Source organism: Cryptococcus neoformans, chromosome 10 (assembly GCF_000149385.1).
Source record: "Cryptococcus neoformans var. neoformans B-3501A chromosome 10, whole genome shotgun sequence".
Taxonomy (NCBI): domain Eukaryota; kingdom Fungi; phylum Basidiomycota; class Tremellomycetes; order Tremellales; family Cryptococcaceae; genus Cryptococcus; species Cryptococcus deneoformans.
Window position 1 is genome coordinate 740,089 of NC_009186.1, and position 25,190 is coordinate 765,278.

The window sequence follows — 25,190 nt, forward strand, 5'->3', positions numbered from 1 at the left end:
CTAAATCATGTGAATCTACCACAAAGGACAGGCCATTCCGCTTCTCCTAGGGACTTCGCTTTGAGCGAACATTGAAGCCTTCAAAATGGCTATGATATCTGACGTGGAGTGAGTGTTATTAGATTGTCATATTGTAATGGGTCTAACGAGACTATCTACAGTTACATGCTGCAAGCAATACGTTTGTCATCCCTCCGAACAACAGACGACCATATAACTCCTCGCATCATCTCCCTCGATCCTGCCTTTGCTGCGAACCCTTACATCAATGCTTCTGGATTGTCGGACATCGAACGGTGGCCAGAAATTAAACGGGCACTTGATTCCCCACCACTAGAAGAAGGATATCTCTCCGGTTCGGCCCCTGGAATGAGGAATGGTGATGCAGAAGAACCACGTAGAGGAAGTGGTTTGAATTATACTCAGACTATTATGGGCCCAGGAAAGATAGGAGGGGCAGGCATGAGGGTATCTGGTCGGCATGCAGTTCCGGGAGAATCGAGGAGAGGACAAGCTGCTAGAGCCGACTCTTACAACTCGATCACCGCTCCCCAGTCTCCCACGTCCAAAGGCAAAGAACTTTTTAGCAGACTGCCAGAGGTAACTACCGCTGGAGATGTTTTCTCACCTTCAGGAAGGCCAAGGGCAGACTCTGCTCCTGCTCCTGCGCCGTTACAAGGGTCCCCAAAGCATATAACCTCGAGTATGCTCAGCACCGGAAGAGATCTTGGGGTAAATGCGCCCGGGGGCCTATTACATCGAGCGTTGTCGTCTAGTCAGATGTCAAATGGGTCCGGTTTGGGCCAAGATGGGGTACTCACAATGGCTACTCCGGAAGATAGGGGTTCATCTATAGGAATAGAACCCACAACTGGGACGCAAACGGTTGAAGGTCGTCTGGTGGGTGGTCTAGAAGATCAAGGAAGCGATGTAGACGAAGAGGAAGCTGCCGAGGCAGATGTCAGGGAAGGCGGTAGAGAAGCAACCGCTGTTCCCGACTCAAAGAGAGCTTCTGTCGATACTGTAAGCACAATGGAGCACCTTGACTTCTCTCCGGTACCTCTTCCTCAAGGCCAGAGTCTTCCTTCGCAGCCCTCCGCTCTCACAGCTGCTTTGAACAAATTCATACCGCATATAGTATCCACTGCACCCCACGATTCCTCTGGACCCCTTTCCCCTATCCCCGCAACTACTATCAACCCATTTTACTCTCTTTATTCTACTGTCGCAGCCCCTCCAGGTGTGCCATCTGTGTCTCTCGAACTGTACTTCCCACATTCTAAGAATCCTGGACACCCTGTGGTCGCTAAGGTGAGAAAGGATGCCACTGTAGAAGAGGTTACTGGATTTGGGCTCTGGAAGTACTGGGATGATGGAAGGGAGCCGAAGCTAGAAGAGGAAGGTCATAAAGAGGAAAGATGGAGTACTGTTGGATGGGGATTGCGAATCGTCGAAGACGATGGAGAAGTCGACGAAGATTTCCCACGTAAGTCTTAGTCCAAGACGAGAAATCATCATATTAATATCTATGACAGCGCTTGACCGAGAGAGCAAGATATCGAAGTTTTCGTATGGACAGTTTGCCATAGTTGAAGCCACAGAAAACCAAAGTAAGTAGTCGACATTGATTAAAACCCGCTGACGTGTATTGCAGTACAACAAAACGTCTTAAAGGCACCCACTATTACTCGTCGCCCCTCCCGTGTCCTTGCTGTTCCTTTCTCAGCACGTCCTATGGTACAAACGGCAGCTGCCCCTCGACCCAGCCTCGCGCTGCCACAGTCCAACCAAGGAGGAAGCGCCGCGTCTTCTTTCTCATCCCCCGAATTTGCACCCCTCTCGACTACTGTTACCGCAGCTAATATGGGGCAGGGAAGAGGCTTGGGCTCTACAGTGGGGTTAAGCTCGACCCAAAGCGATGTCGTGAGACTGAGAGTTAGAGTTACAGCAAGTGCAGACGTGCACTTTACCACTACCATCAATGTGTAGGTACTTGCGACTTCATAAGGAATTGCTATTGATGATCTCTGGCAGACCTGCGGATATGTATATAGCAGATCTTACCGAGGTTCTCTGCAAGAAAAAGCGTTTGCAGATGCCTGCTACGGATTGGGTACTGTGCTTGGCTGATCTGACGTTGGCTTTACCGCTTGACAGAACTGTTGCGAGTTTGGGAGTTCAGACGGATCTTGCGTTAGTAAGAAGACAATGGGCGATGGAGCACGGCTTAAGGATCGAAGACCGACGGGGAGGGGATCCATCAGGTAAGTTCACAAAGTCGATAATTGAAATCAACTAAAGGCGACGGCTGGCTACAGCTTCCATCTTCAAGAGGCAGTCGGAGCTTGCACCAATACAAAGATTTGGTCCTGGTCTTTCAGACTTCACGCAGACATATAAAGTGAGTGTTGTGACAGTTATGGAACTCTCGGTGCTCATTAGGCCTGATCTATCTTTAGAAATACACAGTGCAACGCAAGATTGCTATTGGCCGACACGAGCGTGTACTGGCGATTGACGGAGACTATATTCATGTGAGTTTATTTTTTGTATACTTCACGTGTCCGCTTTCTGATACCGTAGTTAGATCATGCCCTCCGAGTCCCGCGCATTCTTCGATTCTATGAAAACGACCTCCTTCCACATATCCTTAGTAGCTGCATGTAAACTTACAGGGCGAGGAGGCGGTTTCAAGATAAACGTATGGAGAGATGGTGCCCAGAAGAGATATGAATTTGAAGCAGAGAACCAAAGACAGGCTGTGGACATAGTGTCCACTATTAGACAGCTGTAAGCACTAGACCACCTGTCAGGTTGAAACTGTGAACTGACGACAATGACAAATCACAAAGGATGAAGACATACGCGGCCGAGAGGACATCATCAATGCTGCCACCTCCAAGAGTCACGCTTAGAAAATGATTCCGCGCGAAGGATTTTCATATTTGTAGCAATAAATTGTTGTACAGCATTACTTGTGATTATGATACCAGTGCATAGAATCTGAACAACATCTAGAAAGCAAAACATGCCGCAATGAAAGGTAATGGATCTAGGGCTTGATTTAAGCCTGACATTGCCATCATTAGTTACAGGGATAGTCTGATAAATATCTGTACTTACAGACATCTTCATGTCGATTTTCCCCCATGGCTTGTATCCCTCAACCACAAAGTCCTCAACCTTGAAACCATCGATGTCTCCAATTTCTTCCTTGCTCCTAGCCCATTTTAACTTGGGGAAATCTCTAGGCTCCCTTTCCAGTTGCGTCTTCAATGGCTCAACATGATCCCTGTACACATGCGCATCTCCCATTTGTAAAATAAACTCATGCGGTTCGGTGTCGGTAATGAGGGCAATCATATGGGTTAGCAGTGCGTAAGACGCAATGTTGAATGGGACACCAAGGCCTAAGTCACAAGACCTCTGATACATCAAGCAAGAAAGTTTTGGCTTGGAACCCGGTGAATCAGCAGGAGGAAGTGAGACGAAGAATTGGCAGAACATGTGGCAGGGCGGAAGAGCCATCAGGGGAAGATCTATATATTTTAAGCAGAGAATTTCACAGGGAGTTGGCAAAATTACTGACCCTTTGGGTTCCAAGCCGATAAGATAATCCGTCTGTCAGTTGGGTTGTTCTTGATAGTGTCGATTACCCTTTGCAATTGGTCGACTCCTTTGCCCTTGTAGTCTCCGTCGGCATCAGTGTACTCGGCACCAAAATGTCTCCACTGGAACCCGTATACAGGTCCCAGATCACCTTCCCTTCTGTGGCCAAGTCCGACCTTCTCCAGGAATTCTTTGCTTCCATTACCATCCCAGATCCCTACACCCTGGCTAGAGAGCATTTTGGCGTCGGTACAGCCAGAAACGAACCACAAAAGCTCGGCAATGACACCGCGAAGGAAGACGCGTTTCGTCGTCAGAAGAGGAAGGGTGTTGTCGGCGAGGGAAAAGCGGAAAGAAGGAGGAGCAAAGAGAGCAACAGTTCCTGTACCGGTACGGTCTGGCCGAACCTCTCCTACGTTAATGATTCGCCTAATGAGATCGAGGTACTGATATTCCTCTGACAGACATGTTAGCGCAATGCAAGAAAGCACGACATTTAGTCACACACCGTGGTCCGGGTTAGATCGTTGGTTCTTTTCCTGGTCGTCGATTGTTGCTGTCATTATGATCTATGTTGAAGGTCTACTTGGCTAGAGGAGACGCTCGATAGTGAATGAAAGACGTAAAATATTGTTGACCGTACGAGTCAATAGTCGCGACGGACACGATGAAGTCGACTGCTGTGATGTTCGCGCGTCGGTGCCTGACATAAATCCGCCAAATCCCAAATAATCGCGTCGGCGCGACGCGTTTATCAATGTGGCAGAAAATGTCGGGAGTGACTGCTCGTACGTAGCCCGTACAACGTACACAAAGGCTTATTATACGTAGAGGCAACGAAGCGGTAGATAACGAAAGTCAATCATCGTTAAAATCGATTATAAGGTGATGCTATGGATCGTTGTGAGTAACGGGTCCCCCCGCTCATGTCTCACATTAACCACTCACTCTTCGTGTCGACGACCGTCAGCAACGGTCCAGAATCTCGATTGAGATGTTGTCCGACAACATCAATATTAATCAGAACTACGGACGACAACTCATCAAAACCATATATCATCGTTCCCTTTGATGAGAGTTGTAATACTAAAAGGGGCTCTTGATAGCTAAGAAATATATACGTAATAGAAGCGATCTGGATACCGGTCACTGGCTTGTGAAAAGTAAGGAAAAAGGAGGGGTGCCGTCGTCCGCCTCGAAGATCTGCTCATCTCAAAAAGCAAGCCATCATATGTAAGTAGGGTTTCTAGACATCAAATCTTGCATGTCGATCCATGGGTGCGATAGACTGTATGTCTAGCTGTCTGCTATTCGCACCTTGCAAACAAGTTTCCAAGCGCTATGATGCGCAGACCATGGGAATTTAGTCTAGAGGTTGCCCCCTAAAATCCCTGAAACAGGCCCCTCGGGTGAGCAAAGAAACGCTCAAAAAGAAATCTGACAATTATTAAGTATTTACAAGCTGCAGACTACACACACCACACTAATAATTTGTTGTTATGTTAACAAGTAGCGGCCATCTCATACAAGTAAGAAGTGTAAGTCGATGACGCTTTCTACTCGCTGCCAGCTAATGGAGCTACACAACCGGTATTGGACAACAACACACAAAGCAAGCTTATACACAAACAACTGTCCTCCGTTGGGGACATCCCCGTCCTTTCCCATCCTCTGTATCCATCAATAGGTTGGAGGCCAGAGCGTCGGGAGTCGGGAGGCGGGAACATAGAACATCAAACATCATCGCTACGCGTCACCGACCAACGCCCAACGCATCAAAACACCAAACCATAAAACATGATGGGCAATAGGGATCTAAACACCTGACGCATGACACATGTATAGCTTGCTTGCCGGCCGCTGGTTGGTCGTTGATTGTTGGCCAATAGACTACAAAAAATTCAAAGTGCAGAGCTATATCTCCCCCTTCTGCACATGCTCTTAGGCAGTTCGGCATGGATTATAGAAGGCAGAAAGCAGAAATAATAGTCAGAGAAGAGGACAGAAGGTGCGCCAGGGAACAGGGACTGATAAATATGAGTTATAACAATAATGAATGCTATGTGATATCGCAAGAAGCGAGTATGACACAAATCGTACTACACACATCGCATAAAAATCTCTCCTCCCTCAGCTCTTTGGTTGGGAAGTCTAATAGAACAATCGTCGGTATATAAAATGCAAAACAAAGAACAAAAGAACAAAAAAAAACAACAAGACAAAAACAAAAAGCTTATCATCATGGGAATAAAAAAAGAGAAAAGAGACGACGCGTCGCGGTTCGTGGCCATAGAACATGGAATGGAAAAGATTAGCCACATCAACAGCGAAATGATGGAAAACGCTATCTATATCTCCTACTACATCCGACATACTCACTTACGGCGAGCTGTGTAAGAATATGGTTCGTCTGTGAATGACCATTCCTCAACCTACACTGGTTACTGTTTTCCGGAGCTAATAGGTAATTGGCAGCAAAAATCAACTCTCCATGATATGGGGGGGCACTACATAATTTCATCGCGGACTGATGACTGTGCAAAGGACAGAAAAATGGGCAATCAGTAGCAATCAAAGCTATCAGCTACGTATGAAGAACCATCTCTGAGCTTTCAGTTTATCTCCTCGGGACCTGCCCTGGTCCCTGGCCATGCTGCGCCCATTAAACCGGTGCCTGATTCACCCCTGGCCCACAGGCCGCCCGGTGCCCGCGTTTCCGTTGTGCGTTTACTTGTTCTTCGCGCCCTTCCTTCATTCGCTCTCCATCTCTCGCTGCTCTTTCCTTCCGGCCTCATCATGTCGTCCTTTTGCCTTCTCGTCCCTTAGTAATCAGGCAGACAAAGCGCCAGACATGCATCAAATCGATCTTTTAAAAGCAAAGCATACGCGGCTATCATGCATGGCGCAGGAGCACCGAGACTAAGGCGAGTTGAATTTCTTTTTTTCTCTTCCCCGCCCATCACCCATCTGATCGTGTCAAAGCTCAAAGAGCACCTACCAGCAACGATGGTACTAACTATCACAGCTAAAAGTCATTAACGCCCGCGGCAGGTATTGTACCTGGTATGTCGCCCGAACGCAAAGCCGTCTTCCTTTTTTTTCCCGAAGAAAAACAATGAAGATATCCATCCGCCCGCGAGACTACAAAAGACAATAAAAAAGTTGTCGCGAAGAACAATAGAATTTTTCTTTCTTCCCCTAGAGGATCCATCCATCACACCTTTCCCGGCTTCCTTCGGAATACCGACTCATAGTCCTTATTGTTCTTTGGCTTCATCACGTTTCGAGTGTGTTTTTACCTTTATCACATCACTTATACGAGCGACAAGTTCTTTCCCATATAATCCTCCCTCCGTTGTCCATCTTTAACTTCACGTTGTCCATCTTTAACTTCATTTCTTTCATTACCCCAACGATTGTCGCTTATCTATCCTATCTGCTCCCACAAGCGATTCCATAGTCAACCATATTCGTACACAAACTCTACTGTGTCTCATCATCTCAACTCAACGTTCTCACGTCATCCATCGCTTTGGTTCTCCCATTGCATCCCTTTCAGTCTAATCGAAGTTATATATTTTGGCATAAAAGCGTTACTTAGTAAGTCCCACTAGGTCTGATTTAAATGGGTAGATTATTGACTCGTGTTAATAGCAACCACAACATGTCCTCCGTTTTCTCCTTTTCATATTCCGAGGAAACCTCAACCAACCTCGCCACCTTCTTTTTCCAGTCACCTTCTCTCCCTACCTCCCCTTCGGCCCCCCTCGGCCGTGCACCACACTCACCCAAACAGGCCACTAAAAAGCTTGGCCGCCATATTGCCATGAAAGAGCCTTCCCAATGTGGCCTTTTCACTGTCTGTGAGATTCCCGAAACTGAGAGAGAATTCCAAAGGCATGAAGCGATAGACGTAGAATCACTTGCAAATGAGGGATCCATCTACAGTTGCCCATCAGCTATTGCGTCTAGCGAAGCACTCTGCCTCACACCAGGTCGAAACGAAGTCGAATTCTCTGAGGACGCTTACAATGAATCCATGATCACCGATGCGGACGTGACCATTTTGCAAACACCTAGCCCTGAGTCCAACAGACGATTACATCGCCTTTCTTGGTCAAGCACCGGTAGTGATGAAAGGCCCGTTGTGACTCCTTTGATGGATTTGGAAAACGAAGACCCCTTCTTGTGCTGGTCTCACGTTCCTTCCAACGACGGCAAGAACGATGACGATTTTGAGATGGCGATGGCCGATGTCAGCGGAACTATCCCTCAATCGTTGTTCACTACTTCTCCGTCTTTGCCAGATAACAAAGCTTTCTCTCGTGCTCGTCGAGCTCCCCCACCTCTCACCCTCAACACTCGATTTAATCTTCCTCAATCTTCTACAACCTCTTCTGCTGTCACCCCCACTCTTAGTGCCCACCCGGTCAGCTCCGCCAGTACGACTGCCTCCTCAGAGATTCTTACTCCTCGGAGCACTTCATCCACCACTGGTAGCAACCTCATGCCCCCACTGCCCATCATGTCTTCCAACGACTGGGCTACTAAGTTTCGCAAAGCCGAGGACATAGAAATCAAAGTTGTCACTCCGACCACTCCTACTTCGATCAGGGATCACAATTCATTCACGGATAGTCATCAGTCTCCCATTAGCGAGAACATTGATTTAGTTTCTGCACTCGAAGATCTTCTTTCTTCTTGTGGTGAAGCTGCGGCTACGGACTCCTTCTCTTGTGCTTCGCATGACGGCGAGTTTGAGACCAAGCCTCTTCAGTTCCCTCTTCCAACTAACCGCTCTGATCTTCTCTCGCCCGGCGGCTCTCTTCACACGCCAGAGAAGAAATCTAAGCGCCCTTCAGCGCCCTATGCTCCACGCAAGCCATCTCGTCCCCACCCTCACTCTCAGATCCCTCTGAGGAGGGAAGAAGGCCGCATCTCGCCTAGGTCATTGGCGGGAGACCACTCCTTCTTGGCTTACCTTTCAAGGAGCGAGAGCCCGGCGAGTGGGAAATGGTCTGTCAAGAGTGATTCCAGTCATAGCAGCTTGGGTAGCTGTAGTACTGGAAATGGCAGTTCTAGGAAGTTGCCGGAAAGGATGGCTTTGCCGGTGGAGTGGTTTGGGCTGATAGTCTGAGAGGATCCACGAAAAAGCACGTTGAAATGTTTGTTAATTATCCCGGTTCTTTGTTTTTTTTGAGTTGTACGACCTACATATTCCCTTTTAATTACTCACTATTAGTCCGTGCTGTTAGGATCTTGACGAATTGTAATGAAAAGACGAAAGAAACGAGGTCGTTTAAACGATTTAAATGACGGTATTTATTGCTTTATATATATATACATGAATTAGTCTTGAGCTGTGCACCATATTTGCTCTTGTTACGTCTAGCATTACATACAGCCACACACACCAGTGCGCCACTTCCATTTACAACGCTGTTTAAGGCATAAACTCGTAACCTCCTTGCCTCTCCACGCATTCGATTTCATACTTGCTCAAGACCTCACCATCTAATCCAGGGTAAGTCAACTTCGCCTCGAAAATTTCCCCCCTCTTAATCTTTCCCACCCCACTAGGGGTTCCAGTAAGTACCAAGTCACCTTCTTCAAGCTTCATGATACCAGAGACAAATGCAATGAGCTGGGGAATGTCGAAGATCATGTCGGAGGTGAGGCCAGACTGCTTAACAGTACCGTTGACCGAAAAATGGAGGCCGACTTTAGTAGGATCGGCAATGAAGTGCTTGGGAATGAAAGGACTGGAAATCGCTCAGTGAAAGGCCAAACTGAAGAAAATCAAGACTCACCCAATAGGGCAGAAAGTATCGAAGCCCTTGGCAGCAGACCAAGGCAAACCTTTAGCCTTGGCCTTATCCTGAACATTACGGGCAGTCATGTCGACAGCAAGAGCTAAAAAAAGAGAGGCCTATTAATATCTCCTCGGCACAGCCGGAACCTCATATTTTAGACAGAACTCACAGTATCCAGCAACATGGTCGAAGGCAGCAGAAGGGGAGATGTCTCGACCGTTCTTACCGATGACAACACCAAGCTCAACTACATAGCACCGCCATCAGCTCTCTATTTCTCATTGTAAGAAGAATATTATTCCCGCCTACCTTCATGATGCACGATAACCCCCCGAGGGATCTCAACAGGTCCATTGTCAGGGACAAGGTAAGAAGAAGTGGGTTTCAAAAAGAAGAAAGGCTCTGCTCATTCATCAAGTCAGTGTTGCGCATTGATGTCCTTTAGGTATCTACCTCACCCTTAGGAATGGCGTTACCAAGCTCCTTGGCGTGATCAGCGTAGTTGCGACCAATAGCGACAATCTAATTGATGATAAATAGAAATCAACCTTCACTTCTTTAGATGTACCTCAACACTGCAGGCGATGAGAACACTTACCTTCCTTCCTGCTTTGATAAAGTTGGACATGGTACTTGTGGGTTTTTTGTGATAAATAGAAGATGAACGTACGAAAGAGCAGTCAACAGCGAAGCCACGAAACCAAGAACACCCCTGATGTTGGGGCAGAAGATGCGATTTCGGACCAACAGCCGACAAGAGCCCGATATAGAACACCGCAACCAACAGGCTCCACGTCATGATTTTGTTTCAATGCTTTTCCACGTGGCCCGATTGTTGACATCCGAGGAAGAACCGAGCGGCCACCACCACCAACAACGAGTACGAAGATAAGTCCGCCGATCCTGCCGACAACGGCGTGATACTGGACATGGAGATATTGCTAAGAGACTTGTTGTTCTCCTTCTGATTCTGTATATATCTAATCTATTTTTCTTGAAAAAACCGCATATTGCCATCACTGGCTCTTATTACCAAAAATGGCTGTTTCAATATCCTCCCTTCAAGCAGCTCTACAACAGGTGCTGACTCCCATCCACCTCCGATATTTCCCTTTTCCACTTCTAGACCTGTATGGCGCAATGCGTCTTTCCAGTGTTGTCAACTGGATGGCTAGCGGAGTATTTGACCCACCGTCCCCATCCAGCAACAGAGCCGAAAAGGGAAAAAAAGACAAAGCCTTGGGTGTGAACAAAGAGAGAGCCACAGCCTTGCAGGAAGTCTTCGGTATCCTAGTTGTCGTTTTTGGCGGAGAGACTTTCTTAGGTACGAGTAACTGTGATCGGATAAGTAGAATATGTATGGCTGATTCTGGCTATTATGCCCCGTGGGCAGCTTTATGTACCAACTCCACGCCTTCATGGCTTGTCAACCCGTCAGTTGCGTTGCTCTTCGGACTTACACGTGAGTACTCTTATCTTTTGTGATATCTCTCCTCACAACATTACTAGACGTTATTCAGACCCGTACTCCTATTCGTCGTATGCTTCCAGCTAAGCCATCGCTTGCGTTGGAACTTTTCCTCGCACTTCCTGATGCTATCGGACGTACTCTACTTCTCACTCGATTCTCCGTCCTCCCTCTTTTACACTCTTCATCTTCCAACACACTCCTCCCCACACCCAGCTCTTTGATCTTGGTGCCTTTTATTTTGGCAGTCCCATTCGCCTCTCTCATCTTCTCCGCTACTTCATTCTTCTGTCCTCAACCTTATCTCTCTACACCTATGGAGCTCCGGCCTGGAGGTTGGATGATGGTGGATGCATGGGCGCCTGTGGTTATCCCAGCCCTTTTCCTTACCCTTATTGGGCCCGTTGAAGGATGGCGTTTTGGGATGGGGTGGGAAGAAGATGAGAGTGTGATAGTGTGTATGATTGCGATGACAATCATCTTTGCGTTGAGGGCAATCTACAACTTCGGGTACAAAAAGGAGTTGTGGTTGAACATGCTTGGCTTGGAAGGGAAAAAGAAGACTGAGTAAATGGTTCTTATCACGGTTACTTAAAAGTGTAAACGGTACATACTGAGGTAAGATGAATTGCTTTGAGTTATATGATACATGCTTTCTTCTCTTCTTTGGTGACAATGATTACAAGATAAAGATGGGGCTAATCTTCTTCGACAACTTCTGAATACCTCGACTAAGGTGGCCAAAGCAAAATTACAGCTTCGCTCTTTCCTTGCCACCTTCTTTCAGTAGTTTCTCACTTTTCCTTCTAATTTTCTCCGTCCTACTCTGCAATTCTTCTACTCTCTTAAGCTCACGCTTACCGATTTGCTGAATGTGTACCTCATCAGGACCCTGAGAACAAGGCAAGTCAGCGTCCTCCATCCATCTCGTTTCTAGTTGCGCTTAAATCTATGTGATAGAAGAGACCCACATCTGCGAAGCGCAAGGTTCGCAACTGAGCGTACCATGATGCCAGGGGTTGGTCTTGTGATAGCCCTTCCGCGCCATGGACTTGCATCGCACGATCAACGACTTGTAGGGCCATCTTGGGGACGGTAAACTATCGCTGCAGTCAGTGTCACAGCCCATGTAATCTATGAAGTGAAACAAGGCCAAACCTTGGAGATACCAATGTCCTGCAAGGCGCCCTTGGCACCAGCCACGTCAATCTGACGAGCAGCAGCAAGGACGAGCAATCGTGATTGATCAATCTCTGCTCGGGAGTGTGCGATGTCTGCTAACACCGTTCCTGCACCCTCAATGTTAGCCGGATAAATGGAGAAAACACTTCTGGGAAAATCTCACCATGTTCTCGCAAAAACTTCCCAAACGTCTTCCTTGCGGGGTCGGAAACTCGCTGGAGCAGCAAATCAAGAGCCCTAGAAGCGATACCTAACGAACGCATGCAGTGATGAAGTCTTCCAGGTCTATCTTATTGTCAGCAAGGGAAAATAGACTTTCCCAAGGGGGAAAATGACCTACCCGAGTCTCGCCTGTAGCATCTCAAACCCCCTTCCTAGCCCTTCCTTGCCACCCACGAGGCCCTTGACAAGATCCACTTCCACGTTATCGTATATGACCTCGCAGTGCCCTTCTGGTGCATCATCGTATCCCATCACCATCATCGGCCGTACAATCTTTACACCCTTCTGCTTCGGTTCGACAAGCAGCAGTGAATGTCGCTTGTATGCTGACGGGTTCTTGGGATCGGTAACGGCCAACACTATATGAACAGATGTTCGAGGATCGCCCGCACCTGAGATCCACCATTTATGTCCTGACAACGAGAGGGTGCTTGAAGACATGGAAGTGGCTTGGGTGTTGCGGAGGTTAGTAGCATCGGATGAAGCCACTATTCAGAAGTTAGCATGGCATGACTGATGCTATGGCGCCTGTGGATCAAAGACTTGCCTCCGTATTCTGTCATTGCAAAGCTGCTTCTGATATCTCCGTTCAAAAGTGGCACCAGGTACCTGTTCTTTTGCTCTTGCGTCCCGAATCTGGCAAGTACTTCCATGTTGCCGGTATCAGGGGCCGAGCAGTTGGTAGCTTGAGGGGCAAGAACTATCGAGTGACCCATGATTTCTGCCATTATGGCATACTATCGGCACCGTATTCGTCAGCAATCCACCAATAGATGCGACAGATCAGAAGCTTGGGCTGATATGTCAACAGAAGACGCACCTCGAGATTGGTGAGTCCTCCACCTTCACCACCAGCCATTCCTTGAAAATCTCCTCCACTCAACCAAAGGTTCCACAAGCCGAGCGTCTTTGCCTTAATCTTAAGATTCTCCAGCGCTTGGGGGATGGCTTGCCAGCGGGTAGCAGGGTCGGCTGGAAGTTGAGCATAGTAGAGGGCTTCTGACGGGATCACATCATTCTAAGATAGTTATGCCGGTCAGTATGCACTGTGATAACTCAAAGGACACAGGCTCACTTCAAGGAAATCAATGAGGGTTACAAGCAACGTTTTAGCCCGGTCGGACACAAGGGGTTCCACCTACAGTTTATATCCGTCAGCTCTTTCGAAATTCGCGAACTATTTTAAACGAAACAGGAAGAGAGTGACCAACTAAAGCCCAAGTTCCAGCAGGGATGTATCGAAGTACAGGGTGGTCGGACATGATATCTGCTCTTGTTGCTTGATCTGCAGTTCTGAAAGGGGAAAGGAAAGTGAATGGCCTGAGTCAATCCCAGCGACGAAGTCCTTCTGGGAGCATCCAACGAAGACCACTGGTGCTACAACGTCTTGCTTTGGTGGACCTCTTTCGGCTGTGGCAGTTTGAGATTGCCGGTAATGTTAAAGGGTAAATCAGATAAAAAGATAAAATGGATAATTAATTAGAAGTCAGATTGTTAACACATAAGTAAATTCCCCACGAGACGTTATCGTATCAGACCCTGAATTTAATCACCGCGGCCCATCTCTTGGAGCTCCGAGAGAGGGGCCTCTGGAGCGTGGAGCGCACAGCAGTACTTATTACATTGCTCCAAGAGATCGTCGCTTCACTTGGAAATGACGAACATGATGCATGACGAGTTTTTGGGGTGCGCACAGCTATATGGGAAACCCGTTATCATGAATGACGACTCTATCCGATAATGTGCGATTCGACCTCTATGGGAAAGTATTATGATGATTCTTTCCGACGCGCCACTGAGGGCCGAGCGTGGAACATGGAATGGACCATTAGCGGCCATCGCCGTCAGTTGTTCTCATACTATCGATACCACTTTTTTTGGTGTACAGACAGTAAGTAAACGAAGCATTTCAGAGATATGCATGCATTCTGAGGAGTGACAACCCTATCCAAGCCCATGCATTGCCCAAAAATGCCCAAAAGCAGTCGGGAAGCACAGGAAGATGTTTAAATTCACGCCGAAAAAAACCGATCAGGGACGAGGCGACATCCCCAAAAAAAGCGTTTGGGCGGGTCATGGATGAATCGTGGGTGGACGCTGAGACATGGTGCGGCGGTGGATGATTATACGCAACGTTGTATATAAAGACTTTTTCTCACACACTCTCTTCCTTTCCCTCTAACTCCCATCTTATCCCTTCTTCCTCCTCTCTCATTTTTCGCCACCCACCTACTGCTAACAGGCTCTACTCGAAAGTAGCAGTCCAGCTCCAGACTTCCGCGTCTGTCTCAATTTACATTCTCTCCGCCACACGAAGTCCGGCACACCATGTCTGCCGCCGTTCCGCCCATGACCCCTCCTCTCGAGAAGGAAGAGAGTGAGCTTGTTCACAGGCGACCCTCTCCTGTTGATCAACTCGATCCTGCCTTCACACCGCCTCATACTCCCGAACAGAACCCTTGCAAATCAACCAGTAAGTCGTTGCCCAAATTCGTAGTAGAATTTCTTCTGACATTTTTCTCAAGAGGGCAAGGGAATCGACCCCATCGACCCCACTCTCCTCGCTTCTGACCGACATATTCCCGATAACTACGTCTCCTACACTATCGCCAACCAAAAATACCTTCCTCCTATTACATGGAAAAACTTGATCTACAACATCCAGTGGATCTCCTTCCTCGCACTCACCGTCACTCCTTCTCTCGCTATATATGGAGTGTTTACCACCGCCTGGAATACTAAGACTGCTATTTGGAGGTGAGCTTCAACGTCTGCGCCGTATGCGACTGGACTGACAATGCGCAGTGTTATCTACTATTTCATCACTGGTCTCGGTATTACCGCTGGTTACCACCGTCTTTGGGCTCACCGTGCCTACAATGCCAGTGTTCCTCTTCAATTCGCTCTCGCCATTGCCGGTACCGGTGCTGTTGAAGGTTCCATCAAGTGGTGGTGCCGAGGTCACCGAGCCCACCACCGTTACACCGACACCGAGCTTGACCCTTACTCCGCTGAGAAGGGCTTCTTCTGGTCTCACGTTGGATGGATGTTGGTCAAGCCCCGAGGCAAGATCGGTGTCGCCGATGTCAGTGATTTGAGCAGGAACAGGGTCGTAAAATGGCAACACAGGCATTACATTCCCTTGATCTTGGGTATGGGTTTCGTTCTCCCTACTGTTGTCGCTGGTCTTGGCTGGGGAGACTGGAGGGGTGGTTTCTTCTTTGCTGGTGCGGCCAGGTTGTGCTTTGTCCACCACGTGAGTACCTATGGTACCGAGACAATGGGGCTTTTGCTGACTTGCGCGTCATTCAGTCTACTTTCTGTGTCAACTCTCTTGCCCATTGGCTTGGTGAGCAGCCCTTCGACAACAAGCACTCTCCTCGAGACCATATCATCACTGCTCTTTGCACCATTGGCGAGGGCTACCACAACTTCCACCATCAATTCCCTCAGGACTTCCGAAACGCTATCAAGTGGTTCCAGTATGACCCCACTAAGTGGTTCATCTGGACCATGTCTCAGCTCGGTCTTGCCTCTCACTTGAAGCGTTTCCCTGACAACGAGGTTAAGAAGGGTCAGTACACCATGAAATTGCGGCTTCTCAAGGAGCAGGCCGACCAGCTTGAATGGCCCAAGTCTAGCAACGACCTTCCTGTTATCAGTTGGGACGATTTCAAGGCTGAAGCCAAGGAACGCTCTCTTGTTGCTATCCACGGTTTCATTCACGACTGTTCTTCTTTCGTTGAGGACCACCCTGGTGGTGCCCACCTCATCAAGCGTGCTATCGGTACTGACGCCACTACTGCCTTCTTCGGTGGTGTCTATGACCATTCCAACGCTGCTCACAACTTGCTCGCTATGATGCGTGTCGGTATCCTTGATGGTGGTATGGAGGTTGAACATCTCAAGCGACGTCCCGCCGAGTCTGCGGCTTCCTCTGTCACCAACTCTCCTGTCTCTTCCGCCTCTGCCTCCTCTGTCGACATCCAGTCTCTCGCCGATGACGACTTCCGTCTCGACCAGACTCAACTCAATTCTCAGGGCCCCAAGCCTAAGGCTCCTTTCGGTCAGCCTCAGGCTCAGGTTGCTGACAGGTGGACGCTTTCTGTGCCCCCTAGTGAGAAGTTGAGGATCGTCCAGACTGTACCCGAAATCAGACCGGGATTGTTGACTCACCGATCGACCGGAAAGCTCAACAAGGTCACCAAGGCTGATGTCGGCGGTGAGATTAACGAGTTCATCGGGGAGAAGCCTGTGGCTGCGGCTTAGAAGGGTCTTGCGGGTGTTTCTTTTTCCGTTTTTGGGTGGAGCATATTCATATTCATTACTCTCTTTAAATAGCATCAATCATTCTTTTCGCATTCACAATCCCGTTATGTGTGTTTATATATAGTAAATGTAGGAAGAAGGTAAACGGAAATGCATAAACATGTGAAAATATACTCTTTTCATGCGCAGACTGGCGCAACCCGGTGGCGACTTGCATATCTTGGTCAATAGTAGCTTATAAAGCAGAAGTCTAGCGTTCTGGCCGTCTTTACAGACTCCATCAGCCATTCCTCTTATCATCCATTCCCTTCGACCTCAGTCAGCCTTCAAACGGGGGATCCCGCCACTATTCCATCTTCTTATTGGCTCCATGAGCTTTCGTCAAGACAATGTAACAACTAACTGCTTCAGGTTTTTCACACTTGCTTTACCTCTCGTGAGGAGTCAAAAAGGCATGCGAGATATTTTTCTCAACCTACTGGTTGGGGTTTTCAAAGAGAAATAGAATGGGTTTTTAGTCCGAGTCCTTATTACATAGAATTTTGGCGAAAGTGTTTAGCCGACCTTGTTCAGCTTCTTTCATGTTTGTCAGTGTTTGGTGCCAGCTTCACGCTATTGTTGACGATTCCGCTCAAGACTGTCCTTTTAAAGTACCAGCCATAGACTGACATCTAATCATAATGATGCAGCCAGATGTACCAGGATCATCATCATTAAGGTGCACTGCATCCGTTCCCGCTCGATCTTGGGCAAAACACCATATGATAGGTCTCGTCATTTACCCTTATTCCTCTGTCTCTTCTTTGTCTCCCAACATCTCTCTAGCAGCCATCGCCTCCTCAAACCAGCCCTTCACCTCCTCTGTCTCCTCCCCAAATCTCATCTCCTTTTCCCATTCACTTGCTTCGCTTTCTTCCTCCTCGCTATCGTCGCCATTCGGCGATGATTGAGAGATAGCGGCGGCGGGGATAGAGTTGGTAGCAGAAAGAAGCGAGCGAGTGAGGGTGGACGAGGGGGAGAGGAGCGAGTTCGGGTTCCTGCGGGCATGGGAAGAGAGAGAAGGTTGTGGCTGAGGCTGGGGTAAGGGTAGCGGTTGCGGTTCGACCGCTGGAGGCGCGTGGGATGAGGTGGAATGATCCACTGGTCCAGAGAGCGATGGGGGAGCAGGAGCGACGGAGGGAACGGGACGCTCGTGGATTGTCAGAGATTCGATCAAAGAGGTGACAACATTTGCTGATGGAGCGGGTACTAAAACCTCGCTGGCAAGAGGTTGTTTGGGGTTGGATATGATCTGCTTGGTGGGCAGAGCAGGCTTTGGGACGGGTGAGGGAGTAGCTCTAGCTGTCGACTCTTTTCGACTGGTCGTTTTTGGTTCCTCCTTCGTTATTGCTTCCAAATTCACCTCCCCTCTCTCTTCTAGCTCTTCGAGTAATTCTACATCTTCCACTTTACCTCGTAACCACACCGCCTCCTTATCCAATTTACCTTCAACCCACCCACTTCTTGCTCTGCACTTCTTTGAACAATATCCCTCTTCCTCGTTTCCCTCTTTGGGTTTGATTGTTCTCGCACGGGTCGAGATGACAAAGCGTCTTGATGATGAGTAGGGTCGGTAAGGCGGGTTGGGGCAGACGGGGTAGGAGCAGAGGGAGTTAAGGTGGCGTTCGTGGGTTATTTCGAGATATTGGGGCGGAGTGAAGTGCGAAACCTATGTGGGATAGAAACCGAATACCAGGTAGTTAGCAATAGGTGTAACGTGGTTATATATCGGCAATACACTCACAGTCTTTTTAAACGTAGCCCGATCAACAGTCTCTTCCATAAGCTTATCCATCCATCTCTCAACTCGTCGTTGTAACTGAGCTTTCCTGACAGCAGCACGTTTAAGAGCTTCAGCATCTTCTCCACCAGCTGGGGCTATGCTATTATTTCCTGAGGGAACTGAGGTAGTGTGGACGGGGGTAGAGCTGGCAGTGCTGGGACCAGCGGACGGTTGAGGGTGGTCGCGCGCTGCGACGGAGAGGCGGACGGGGTTGCGCGGGGCGGGAGGGACTACCGGAGCGCGGGCATTGGGGGAAGCTGTAGAGGATGATTGAGCGGCTGGTATCGCGATTGGCATAGTCTTTGAGGAACGGTTCGGGTGGGATGACGAAAATCGCAAGAGTAAAGATGAAAAAGAAAGAGATGAAATAAGAGTTCCAACTTTCGCGAGTGGTTTCTTATCTTCACTCTTCGATTTTTCTACCACTCTGGTTGATTTCTAATTTCTTGGCCGATGCCACATATCTGCATACCAATAATGAAGCTGTACTTGAATATTCCATGTGAAATGCTATCCGTCATATGAACTATGCTAATTATACAGATGTTAATCAAGCTCAAAAGATGACAAATTGTCCCTTTTAGAGAATGTCCTTGCTATAATCCCTTTACTATAGGATCGTACTATCTTTCACTATCTTACAGAAGCAAAGCAGCACCAACGACCGCTACCACAAGTGCAAATCCAGCCCTCAAGTTCTCTGCTCCGCTAGTAGGGTTGTTCGTTGCAGAGGACGTGGTTGCTGTCCCAGTAGAGCTCGTTGCCGCTGCACTAGTAGCTTCGGTGGCAGAAGCCTGGGTAGAGGAGGGAGCGACAGAATCGCTCCCATTAAGCGACACATAGTAAGAGTAACCGAGAACAGTCCCATTAGAGCTGACGGCTCTTGCTTGCACCCATGGGTACGAAGCCGCAGTGTCCTTGGAAAGCGAGAAGTAGGTCTCGAATTTAGTCTTATCTACCTGGTTCAACTTGGAACTGGACGCAGATCCTGAAAGAGAAGTAGCGCCGTACAACACCCAAGAGGAAATTTCGGTAGCACCGTTCCAAGAGGTGTAGATATCGTACTGGTCGGTGGTAGAGTTGGAGATGACAGTGAGGGCAGGAGTTGTCTGGGGATAACCAGTCCAGTTGGATCGAAGGACACGGTAACCCTGGACGCTGCCTACACCGAACTGAGCGGAAGAAAGAAGGGTACCATCTGATGAGTATTCGGAGAAGAAGGGGATTTGACCCCAGCTATATGTGAATTAGCTTTTTAGCAGCCTTTTCACGAAGGCGAGTCACTCACCCCAAGAGATAGTTCCCATTTGTCTGCTCTTGCATACTCCCCTGACTCGGTGACACAGTTTCGTTCCATGGCAAGTACTCCTGTGCCAAAGTGATGGACATGGCATCGGTGTCCACGTTCAATAAGAGACCCCTCGCCATCGACTCGTCAGATTCCCACGAACTGGCGGCATTGTCAAAAATACTGATTTGAGTATAGTTGTTGATCCAGCGGGCATCGTGCTGCCACTCGAAAGTGGTACCTCGGCCCATGCTGAAACTAGAATTACGGCCGTTGATGGTCCAAAGGACCTCGCCGGTAGAGGCAGAAATCTGGTAGACGGCGTGACAGTGTCGAGAAGATACAAGGTAATTGCCTTCAAGATCTTTTTCTATAGAGTTGATGTGCTGACAACAAAATGAGTTATTTGACGATATGCGTAAACGGTCCAACGACTTACAAAGTAGTCCCATGCAGAAGATTCCGCGACACCAGTTGATCCAGGATCATTATAACATTCGCTGGGGTCGATATGGTCCAGAGATTTCCAAGAAAACAGAGCCTCCCCTACCTCATTATTTAACACCTCGTAACCGTAGACCACTGAGAAGAACTTACCGGTAGCAACGTCGATCTCCTCAAAAGCGCCCCCGAGAATCCAGCCTGAAGTTCCATCTTCGGTAGTAACATTCCACGATGAGAGGTTGTACTGCTCTTTAATATAGACGGTAGCAAGGACGGTGTCCTTATCGGTAAGGACAAACTAGAGAGATGTTAGGACGGTCATATCATGAGATCGGCCTACGTACCTCATGGAAATCGATACCAGAGCCCGAAATGGTAGAGGAACTATAGGCTAGCAGTGAGCACAGGCTCTCGTTCGAAAGACATAGCACTCACATGTTGGCAACGAGATTGTAATTCTGATCATAGATCAAGCCAAAACCGTTTCCATAGCCGTTACCATAAAACTGACCACCCCAAGTAGTAATCACTTGGTTGCCTTGGTATGTCCCAACGGAGAACGACATGGTTTGGCCAATGCCAAATTCCTTGCCATACATGACGACTTCGCCGTCGTTGGTGTAAATGATACCGGTTGGTGTTTCGACATCACTGCCTCGAGGAGCAAGGAGAAGATAGCCGGAAGGGAGATCAGTGGAGGGGAAGACGTTAAAATTCCATTCAGCTCTATTTTTGTGGATGAGCGTCAACTTCACACTATAATGAGATGGGAGATACGCACGCTGTCCAGTTGACAGTCTTGAAAGTTTGCGCAGGAGCTGCACCGAGCGCACCAGAAGAGTAGTCTGAGCTGTTAACAAGGTATGCTCGGGCGAGTGGAGCGACTGCAGCTGCTGTCGAAATTATCAGTGGCAAAAACATATTCGTTATATGAAGATAAGCTGGCAGCTGTTGAAGAAGTGCAGTGATTAATGTAGGGAGGGACGTCCGTCGTCAGTTTGTGCGATTGACCCCTTTTGTTGTCCTTGTGTACTGGTTCTTGTGAGTCGAGTGGACGAGGGGATGGGTTGCGGGGGAACATCAGTTAAACATGGCCATATATTTGACAATTGACCAAATGGAAAATGGTCATCTTCGGTAATCGGAAACGGAAGGCAATACACTGGAATTGCGTGAAAGTTGAAAAAGCAAACAAAGGAAATATGAAGAAATGACGGCACGATGAGGTCTGGGCGCTGGTGGTTGTTTGTGGGCAGGGGCCAAGGATTGGAGCCCTTAATCTCGTAGATCGACGGATGCCAAGAAGCGATATAAATAGATGCAGAGAGCAGCAAACAACTGGCTTTTTGTTCTTGTCAGAGACTTTACAGCATGATTGTCGGTGCGGAGGGCAAGTGCATGGAAAGGGTTGGCTGGAGGACAGGCAGTGAAGAGATGAAAGCGGACGAAGTGACGCGCGAAATGCAAAAAAAAGTTCCAGCGAGGGATGGCTGCGCAGCGGAACAACAAATACAACACCAGGAACCACGTCATCCAGGCCGCCAGTGGCCGGTTGCACTAGACCCGACGATGAAACAAAGAGATGGAGAAAGGGCGAACAGGCGAATCATGGACGGAAGAAGGAAGGACGTCGTCCGGTGGTGAATGGGGATGATGAGAATACTGTCGGCCGCCGTTGCCCCAAACTCCCTCGGTTCGCTTCCAGGTCCATCGGGGCACAAGAGGGGCACAGGAGAAATAAAGCCGTCGCGTGGTGGAAATCTTTCTGCTGATGAAGGATCCCTTGTCGTCGGACGAACGACGAAGAGGCGGCTAATGACCAGGGTAACTGCCGCCGCATGCAGCATGTAGCAATCTCGTCTGTGCTGCTAACCTCAACGTCGACTACTGCCGCCCTGCCTTTTCAGCACTGTTACTTCGTACAGCTTGTCCTTCCCACCGCCAGTCACCAAGAGGATACTAATGACAGGAAGGAGACCATTAGTAGTTACTTCTTGTACTATGTACTATATATAGCAAGAAGGAGCCTGGCAGCAAAAGGTGTGTTGTGCCATTTGGTAGGCGCTGCGATGGACTTTTATTTCCCATCGCTTCTCTATGCCTACGGTCCTGATTAGTTGTCAACAGCATGCATCGCTCACCTCACCAAAACATTTCTACATGCATCGAGGAAGCATGATATTCGCTATGTAGCGGCCCCACACGTCCTGGTGCTCCCCAGTCGCTGCCAGCTGAGTGGAAAGTGCCACACTCGCGGTTGACGCGGCGAGCTCCCCTCTCTCTTCCAGCTCACTCTTCGAGCTATTATCTGCATACATCCGCCCCCATACATCCTCTGCAGCCCATATACATCCCCCAAAATGAACTTTGAAGACATCGAGGACAAGGATGGTACGTACAGCCATTCAACGGCGAAAAAACAACCTTCTAATACTCTCCTGCAGGCGTCAGGTTCTCCTGGAACGTGTGGCCTTCTAGCCGGCTCGAAGCCACCCGAACTGTAGTGCCCATCTCTGCCCTCTACACCCCCTTGAAGGAACGGGAGGACCTTCCCCCTGTCATGTACGAGCCTGTTACCTGCAAGGGCTCATCTTGTAAGGCTATCCTCAACCCTTACTGGTATGTCCTTTGCTTGTTTCCTCAAGCGCTACATAGGAAATTCCGTGTGCTAATTGAGCTTTACAGTCAAGTCGACGTCCGTGGCAAGATGTGGATTTGTCCCTTCTGTCTTCAGCGTAACCCTTTCCCTCCTCACTACCACCAGGACCTTTCTCCCAACAACCTTCCTCCCGAGCTTCTGCCCAAGTTCACCACCATCGAGTACACTCTTTCTCGCCCTGCCCAAATCCCCCCTATTTTCCTCTATGTTGTTGATACCTGTGTCGATGAAGATGAGCTCAAGGCGTTGAAGGAGACTTTGGTGGTTAGCTTGAGCTTGTTGCCTCCCAATGCATTAGTCGGCTTGATCACTTATGGTACTATGGTGCGTTATGTGTGATTTTCGTCGCTATCCCGTCTAACAAATTCCATAGGCCATGGTCCACGAACTCGCCTACGCCGACTGCCCCAAGGCCTATGTGTTCCGAGGTTCCAAGGATTACCAACCCAAGCAGATCGCCGACATGCTCGGCCTCAACCCCTCCAACCGCCCCATTCAGCCCGTACGCCCCGGTCAGCCTATGCCCGCCCCTGCTGCCTCCAAGTTCCTTATGCCTGTCCAGGCTTGTGAGTTCCAGCTCACCAACATCTTGGAGCAGCTCCAGAGAGACCCTTGGCCCGTGGAGCAGGACAAGAGGCCTTTGAGGTGTACAGGTGTGGCTTTGAGCGTGGCCGTCTCTTTGCTCGAAGTGAGTTTTGCCCTTGGTGCCATGAAGACAAGGCTGATAGAGGATAGACTGCTTTCCCCAACACGGGTGCCAGGATAATGCTTTTCTCTGGTGGTCCTGCCACCGATGGTCCTGGTATGGTCGTTGGCCCCGAGCTCCGAGAGCCCATCCGATCTCACCACGACATTGACCGTGACAGCGTCAAGCACTTCAAGCGGGCCTCCAAGGTAAGTCACGATGAAGGGCGCTGAACATGGGCTGATGGGTTCACTAGTTCTACGAGGCCCTTTCGAAGCGTGCCTCTGTAAACGGCCATGCTATTGATATCTATGCTGGTTGTCTCGATCAAGTCGGTTTACTTGAGATGAAGTCGCTCACCAACGCTACGAACGGCGTTATGACCATCTCTGATTCGTTTATGACTGCTATTTTCAAGCAAAGCTTTTTGCGTACGTTAGGCAAGGATGAGCAAGGGTATTTGAAGATGGGCTTCAACGCGACTTATGATGTTCTTGTAAGTCCGCCCTTGTTCCTCAAAAAGACATGAAGCTAATTTTTTTGCGGCAGACCACAAAGGAGCTCAAGATCTCTGGTGTCATCGGCCATGTCATTTCCGCCAACAAGAAGTCATCTTGTGTCGGTGAGACCGAAATCGGTATCGGTCAAACTTCTGCTTGGAAGGTTTGCTCCCTCACTCCCAAGAGTACCCTCGCTACCTACTTTGAGGTCGTCACCCCTGCCGGTCAAGCCCTCACCCCCAACCAGTCTGGTCTCATCCAATTTGTTACCCACTACCAACACTCCTCCGGCCAGTACCGGTTGCGAGTCACCACTGTGTCCCGAGTCTTCCAAGAAGGCGGTCACCCGTCTATCGCCGCGTCCTTTGACCAGGAAGCCGCTGCTGTCCTTATGGCAAGGATTGCCGTGTTCAAGGCGGAGATTGATGACTCTCCCGATGTTCTCAGGTGGCTGGATAGGATGTTGATCAGATTGTGCCAAAAGTTTGCCGACTACAGAAAGGAAGACCCGACAAGCTTCCAGCTCAGTCCAAACTTTTCAATCTATCCGCAATTCATGTTCCACTTGCGACGAAGTCAGTTCTTGCAAGTTTTCAACAACTCTCCTGATGAGACGGCTTTCTACCGGTGTGTCTTGTGCCTTTTTAAAAAAAAAATTAAAACGTGTGGATAAATGCTGACACTACATAGCCATGTTCTCAACGATTCGGATGTGAATAATTCTCTCATTATGATTCAGCCCACTCTCATGTCTTATGGCTTTGACTCTGAGCCCCATCCCGTCTTACTTGACTCTGTCTCCATCCGTCCCGATGTCATCCTTCTTCTCGACACTTTCTTCCACATTCTCATCTTCCACGGTGAGACCATTGCTCAATGGCGTAAAGCCAATTACCAAGAACAGGAAGACTATGCCAACTTTAAAGAGTTGCTCGAGGCGCCTATTGGCGATGCTCAAGAATTACTTGAAGACCGAATGCCCATCCCTCGATACGTTGTCTGTGACCAGGGTGGAAGTCAGGCGAGGTTCTTGCTGAGCAAGTTGAACCCTTCAACTACTCACATGAGCGGAAGCAACTACGGCGCTGGACCTGCTGGTGGTCAGGCGATCTTTACGGATGATGTCAGTTTGCAAGTGTTCATGGAGCATCTCAAGAGGTTGGCTGTGGGGGCGTCTACTAGTTAGAGGGTGTATAAAAGGTTTTAGTTTAATTATGAACGATGTTATT

The 25,190-nt window shown here is 48.7% G+C and overlaps 10 protein-coding genes across 10 annotated transcripts; 5 read left to right on the plus strand and 5 right to left on the minus strand.

Annotated features, from left to right (window-relative positions):
* Window positions 1–85: 85 nt before the first annotated feature.
* Window positions 86–2,667, plus strand: CNBJ2220 (hypothetical protein; the record flags this gene model as incomplete). The annotated part of the gene is made up of 8 exons (XM_767853.1): window positions 86–108; window positions 162–1,486; window positions 1,536–1,610; window positions 1,655–1,985; window positions 2,035–2,264; window positions 2,319–2,401; window positions 2,460–2,534; window positions 2,584–2,667. The coding sequence occupies 8 exons, from the start codon at window positions 86–88 to the stop codon at window positions 2,665–2,667; spliced, it is 2,226 nt and encodes a 741-aa protein (XP_772946.1).
* A 397-nt stretch (window positions 2,668–3,064) lies between these two features.
* On the minus strand, window positions 3,065–4,172 carry CNBJ2230 (hypothetical protein; the record flags this gene model as incomplete). Its single annotated transcript, XM_767854.1, has 4 exons — window positions 3,065–3,070; window positions 3,124–3,539; window positions 3,590–4,066; window positions 4,118–4,172. The coding sequence occupies 4 exons, from the start codon at window positions 4,170–4,172 to the stop codon at window positions 3,065–3,067; spliced, it is 954 nt and encodes a 317-aa protein (XP_772947.1).
* Window positions 4,173–7,273: 3,101 nt separating this feature from the next.
* On the plus strand, window positions 7,274–8,746 carry CNBJ2240 (hypothetical protein; the record flags this gene model as incomplete). Its single annotated transcript, XM_767855.1, has 1 exon — window positions 7,274–8,746. The coding sequence occupies one exon, from the start codon at window positions 7,274–7,276 to the stop codon at window positions 8,744–8,746; it is 1,473 nt and encodes a 490-aa protein (XP_772948.1).
* A 306-nt stretch (window positions 8,747–9,052) lies between these two features.
* CNBJ2250 (hypothetical protein) lies at window positions 9,053–10,050 on the minus strand (the record flags this gene model as incomplete). The annotated part of the gene is made up of 6 exons (XM_767856.1): window positions 9,053–9,371; window positions 9,420–9,522; window positions 9,592–9,669; window positions 9,732–9,824; window positions 9,881–9,944; window positions 10,021–10,050. The coding sequence occupies 6 exons, from the start codon at window positions 10,048–10,050 to the stop codon at window positions 9,053–9,055; spliced, it is 687 nt and encodes a 228-aa protein (XP_772949.1).
* Window positions 10,051–10,460: 410 nt separating this feature from the next.
* CNBJ2260 (hypothetical protein) lies at window positions 10,461–11,461 on the plus strand (the record flags this gene model as incomplete). The annotated part of the gene is made up of 2 exons (XM_767857.1): window positions 10,461–10,884; window positions 10,932–11,461. 2 exons carry the CDS (start codon window positions 10,461–10,463, stop codon window positions 11,459–11,461), a joined length of 954 nt encoding a protein of 317 aa, XP_772950.1.
* Window positions 11,462–11,641: 180 nt separating this feature from the next.
* Window positions 11,642–13,556, minus strand: CNBJ2270 (hypothetical protein; the record flags this gene model as incomplete). Its single annotated transcript, XM_767858.1, has 9 exons — window positions 11,642–11,782; window positions 11,862–11,990; window positions 12,049–12,179; window positions 12,236–12,357; window positions 12,413–12,782; window positions 12,842–13,031; window positions 13,115–13,312; window positions 13,370–13,432; window positions 13,506–13,556. The coding sequence occupies 9 exons, from the start codon at window positions 13,554–13,556 to the stop codon at window positions 11,642–11,644; spliced, it is 1,395 nt and encodes a 464-aa protein (XP_772951.1).
* Window positions 13,557–14,622: 1,066 nt separating this feature from the next.
* Window positions 14,623–16,563, plus strand: CNBJ2280 (hypothetical protein; the record flags this gene model as incomplete). Its single annotated transcript, XM_767859.1, has 4 exons — window positions 14,623–14,767; window positions 14,820–15,051; window positions 15,100–15,550; window positions 15,607–16,563. 4 exons carry the CDS (start codon window positions 14,623–14,625, stop codon window positions 16,561–16,563), a joined length of 1,785 nt encoding a protein of 594 aa, XP_772952.1.
* Window positions 16,564–17,347: 784 nt separating this feature from the next.
* Window positions 17,348–18,682, minus strand: CNBJ2290 (hypothetical protein; the record flags this gene model as incomplete). Its single annotated transcript, XM_767860.1, has 2 exons — window positions 17,348–18,271; window positions 18,347–18,682. 2 exons carry the CDS (start codon window positions 18,680–18,682, stop codon window positions 17,348–17,350), a joined length of 1,260 nt encoding a protein of 419 aa, XP_772953.1.
* Window positions 18,683–19,023: 341 nt separating this feature from the next.
* On the minus strand, window positions 19,024–21,038 carry CNBJ2300 (hypothetical protein; the record flags this gene model as incomplete). Its single annotated transcript, XM_767861.1, has 7 exons — window positions 19,024–19,621; window positions 19,674–20,059; window positions 20,113–20,219; window positions 20,271–20,415; window positions 20,462–20,501; window positions 20,553–20,843; window positions 20,899–21,038. The coding sequence occupies 7 exons, from the start codon at window positions 21,036–21,038 to the stop codon at window positions 19,024–19,026; spliced, it is 1,707 nt and encodes a 568-aa protein (XP_772954.1).
* A 1,439-nt stretch (window positions 21,039–22,477) lies between these two features.
* CNBJ2310 (hypothetical protein) lies at window positions 22,478–25,147 on the plus strand (the record flags this gene model as incomplete). Its single annotated transcript, XM_767862.1, has 8 exons — window positions 22,478–22,508; window positions 22,562–22,736; window positions 22,803–23,100; window positions 23,150–23,464; window positions 23,512–23,670; window positions 23,718–23,957; window positions 24,011–24,588; window positions 24,652–25,147. The coding sequence occupies 8 exons, from the start codon at window positions 22,478–22,480 to the stop codon at window positions 25,145–25,147; spliced, it is 2,292 nt and encodes a 763-aa protein (XP_772955.1).
* Between the last annotated feature and the right edge of the window lie 43 nt (window positions 25,148–25,190).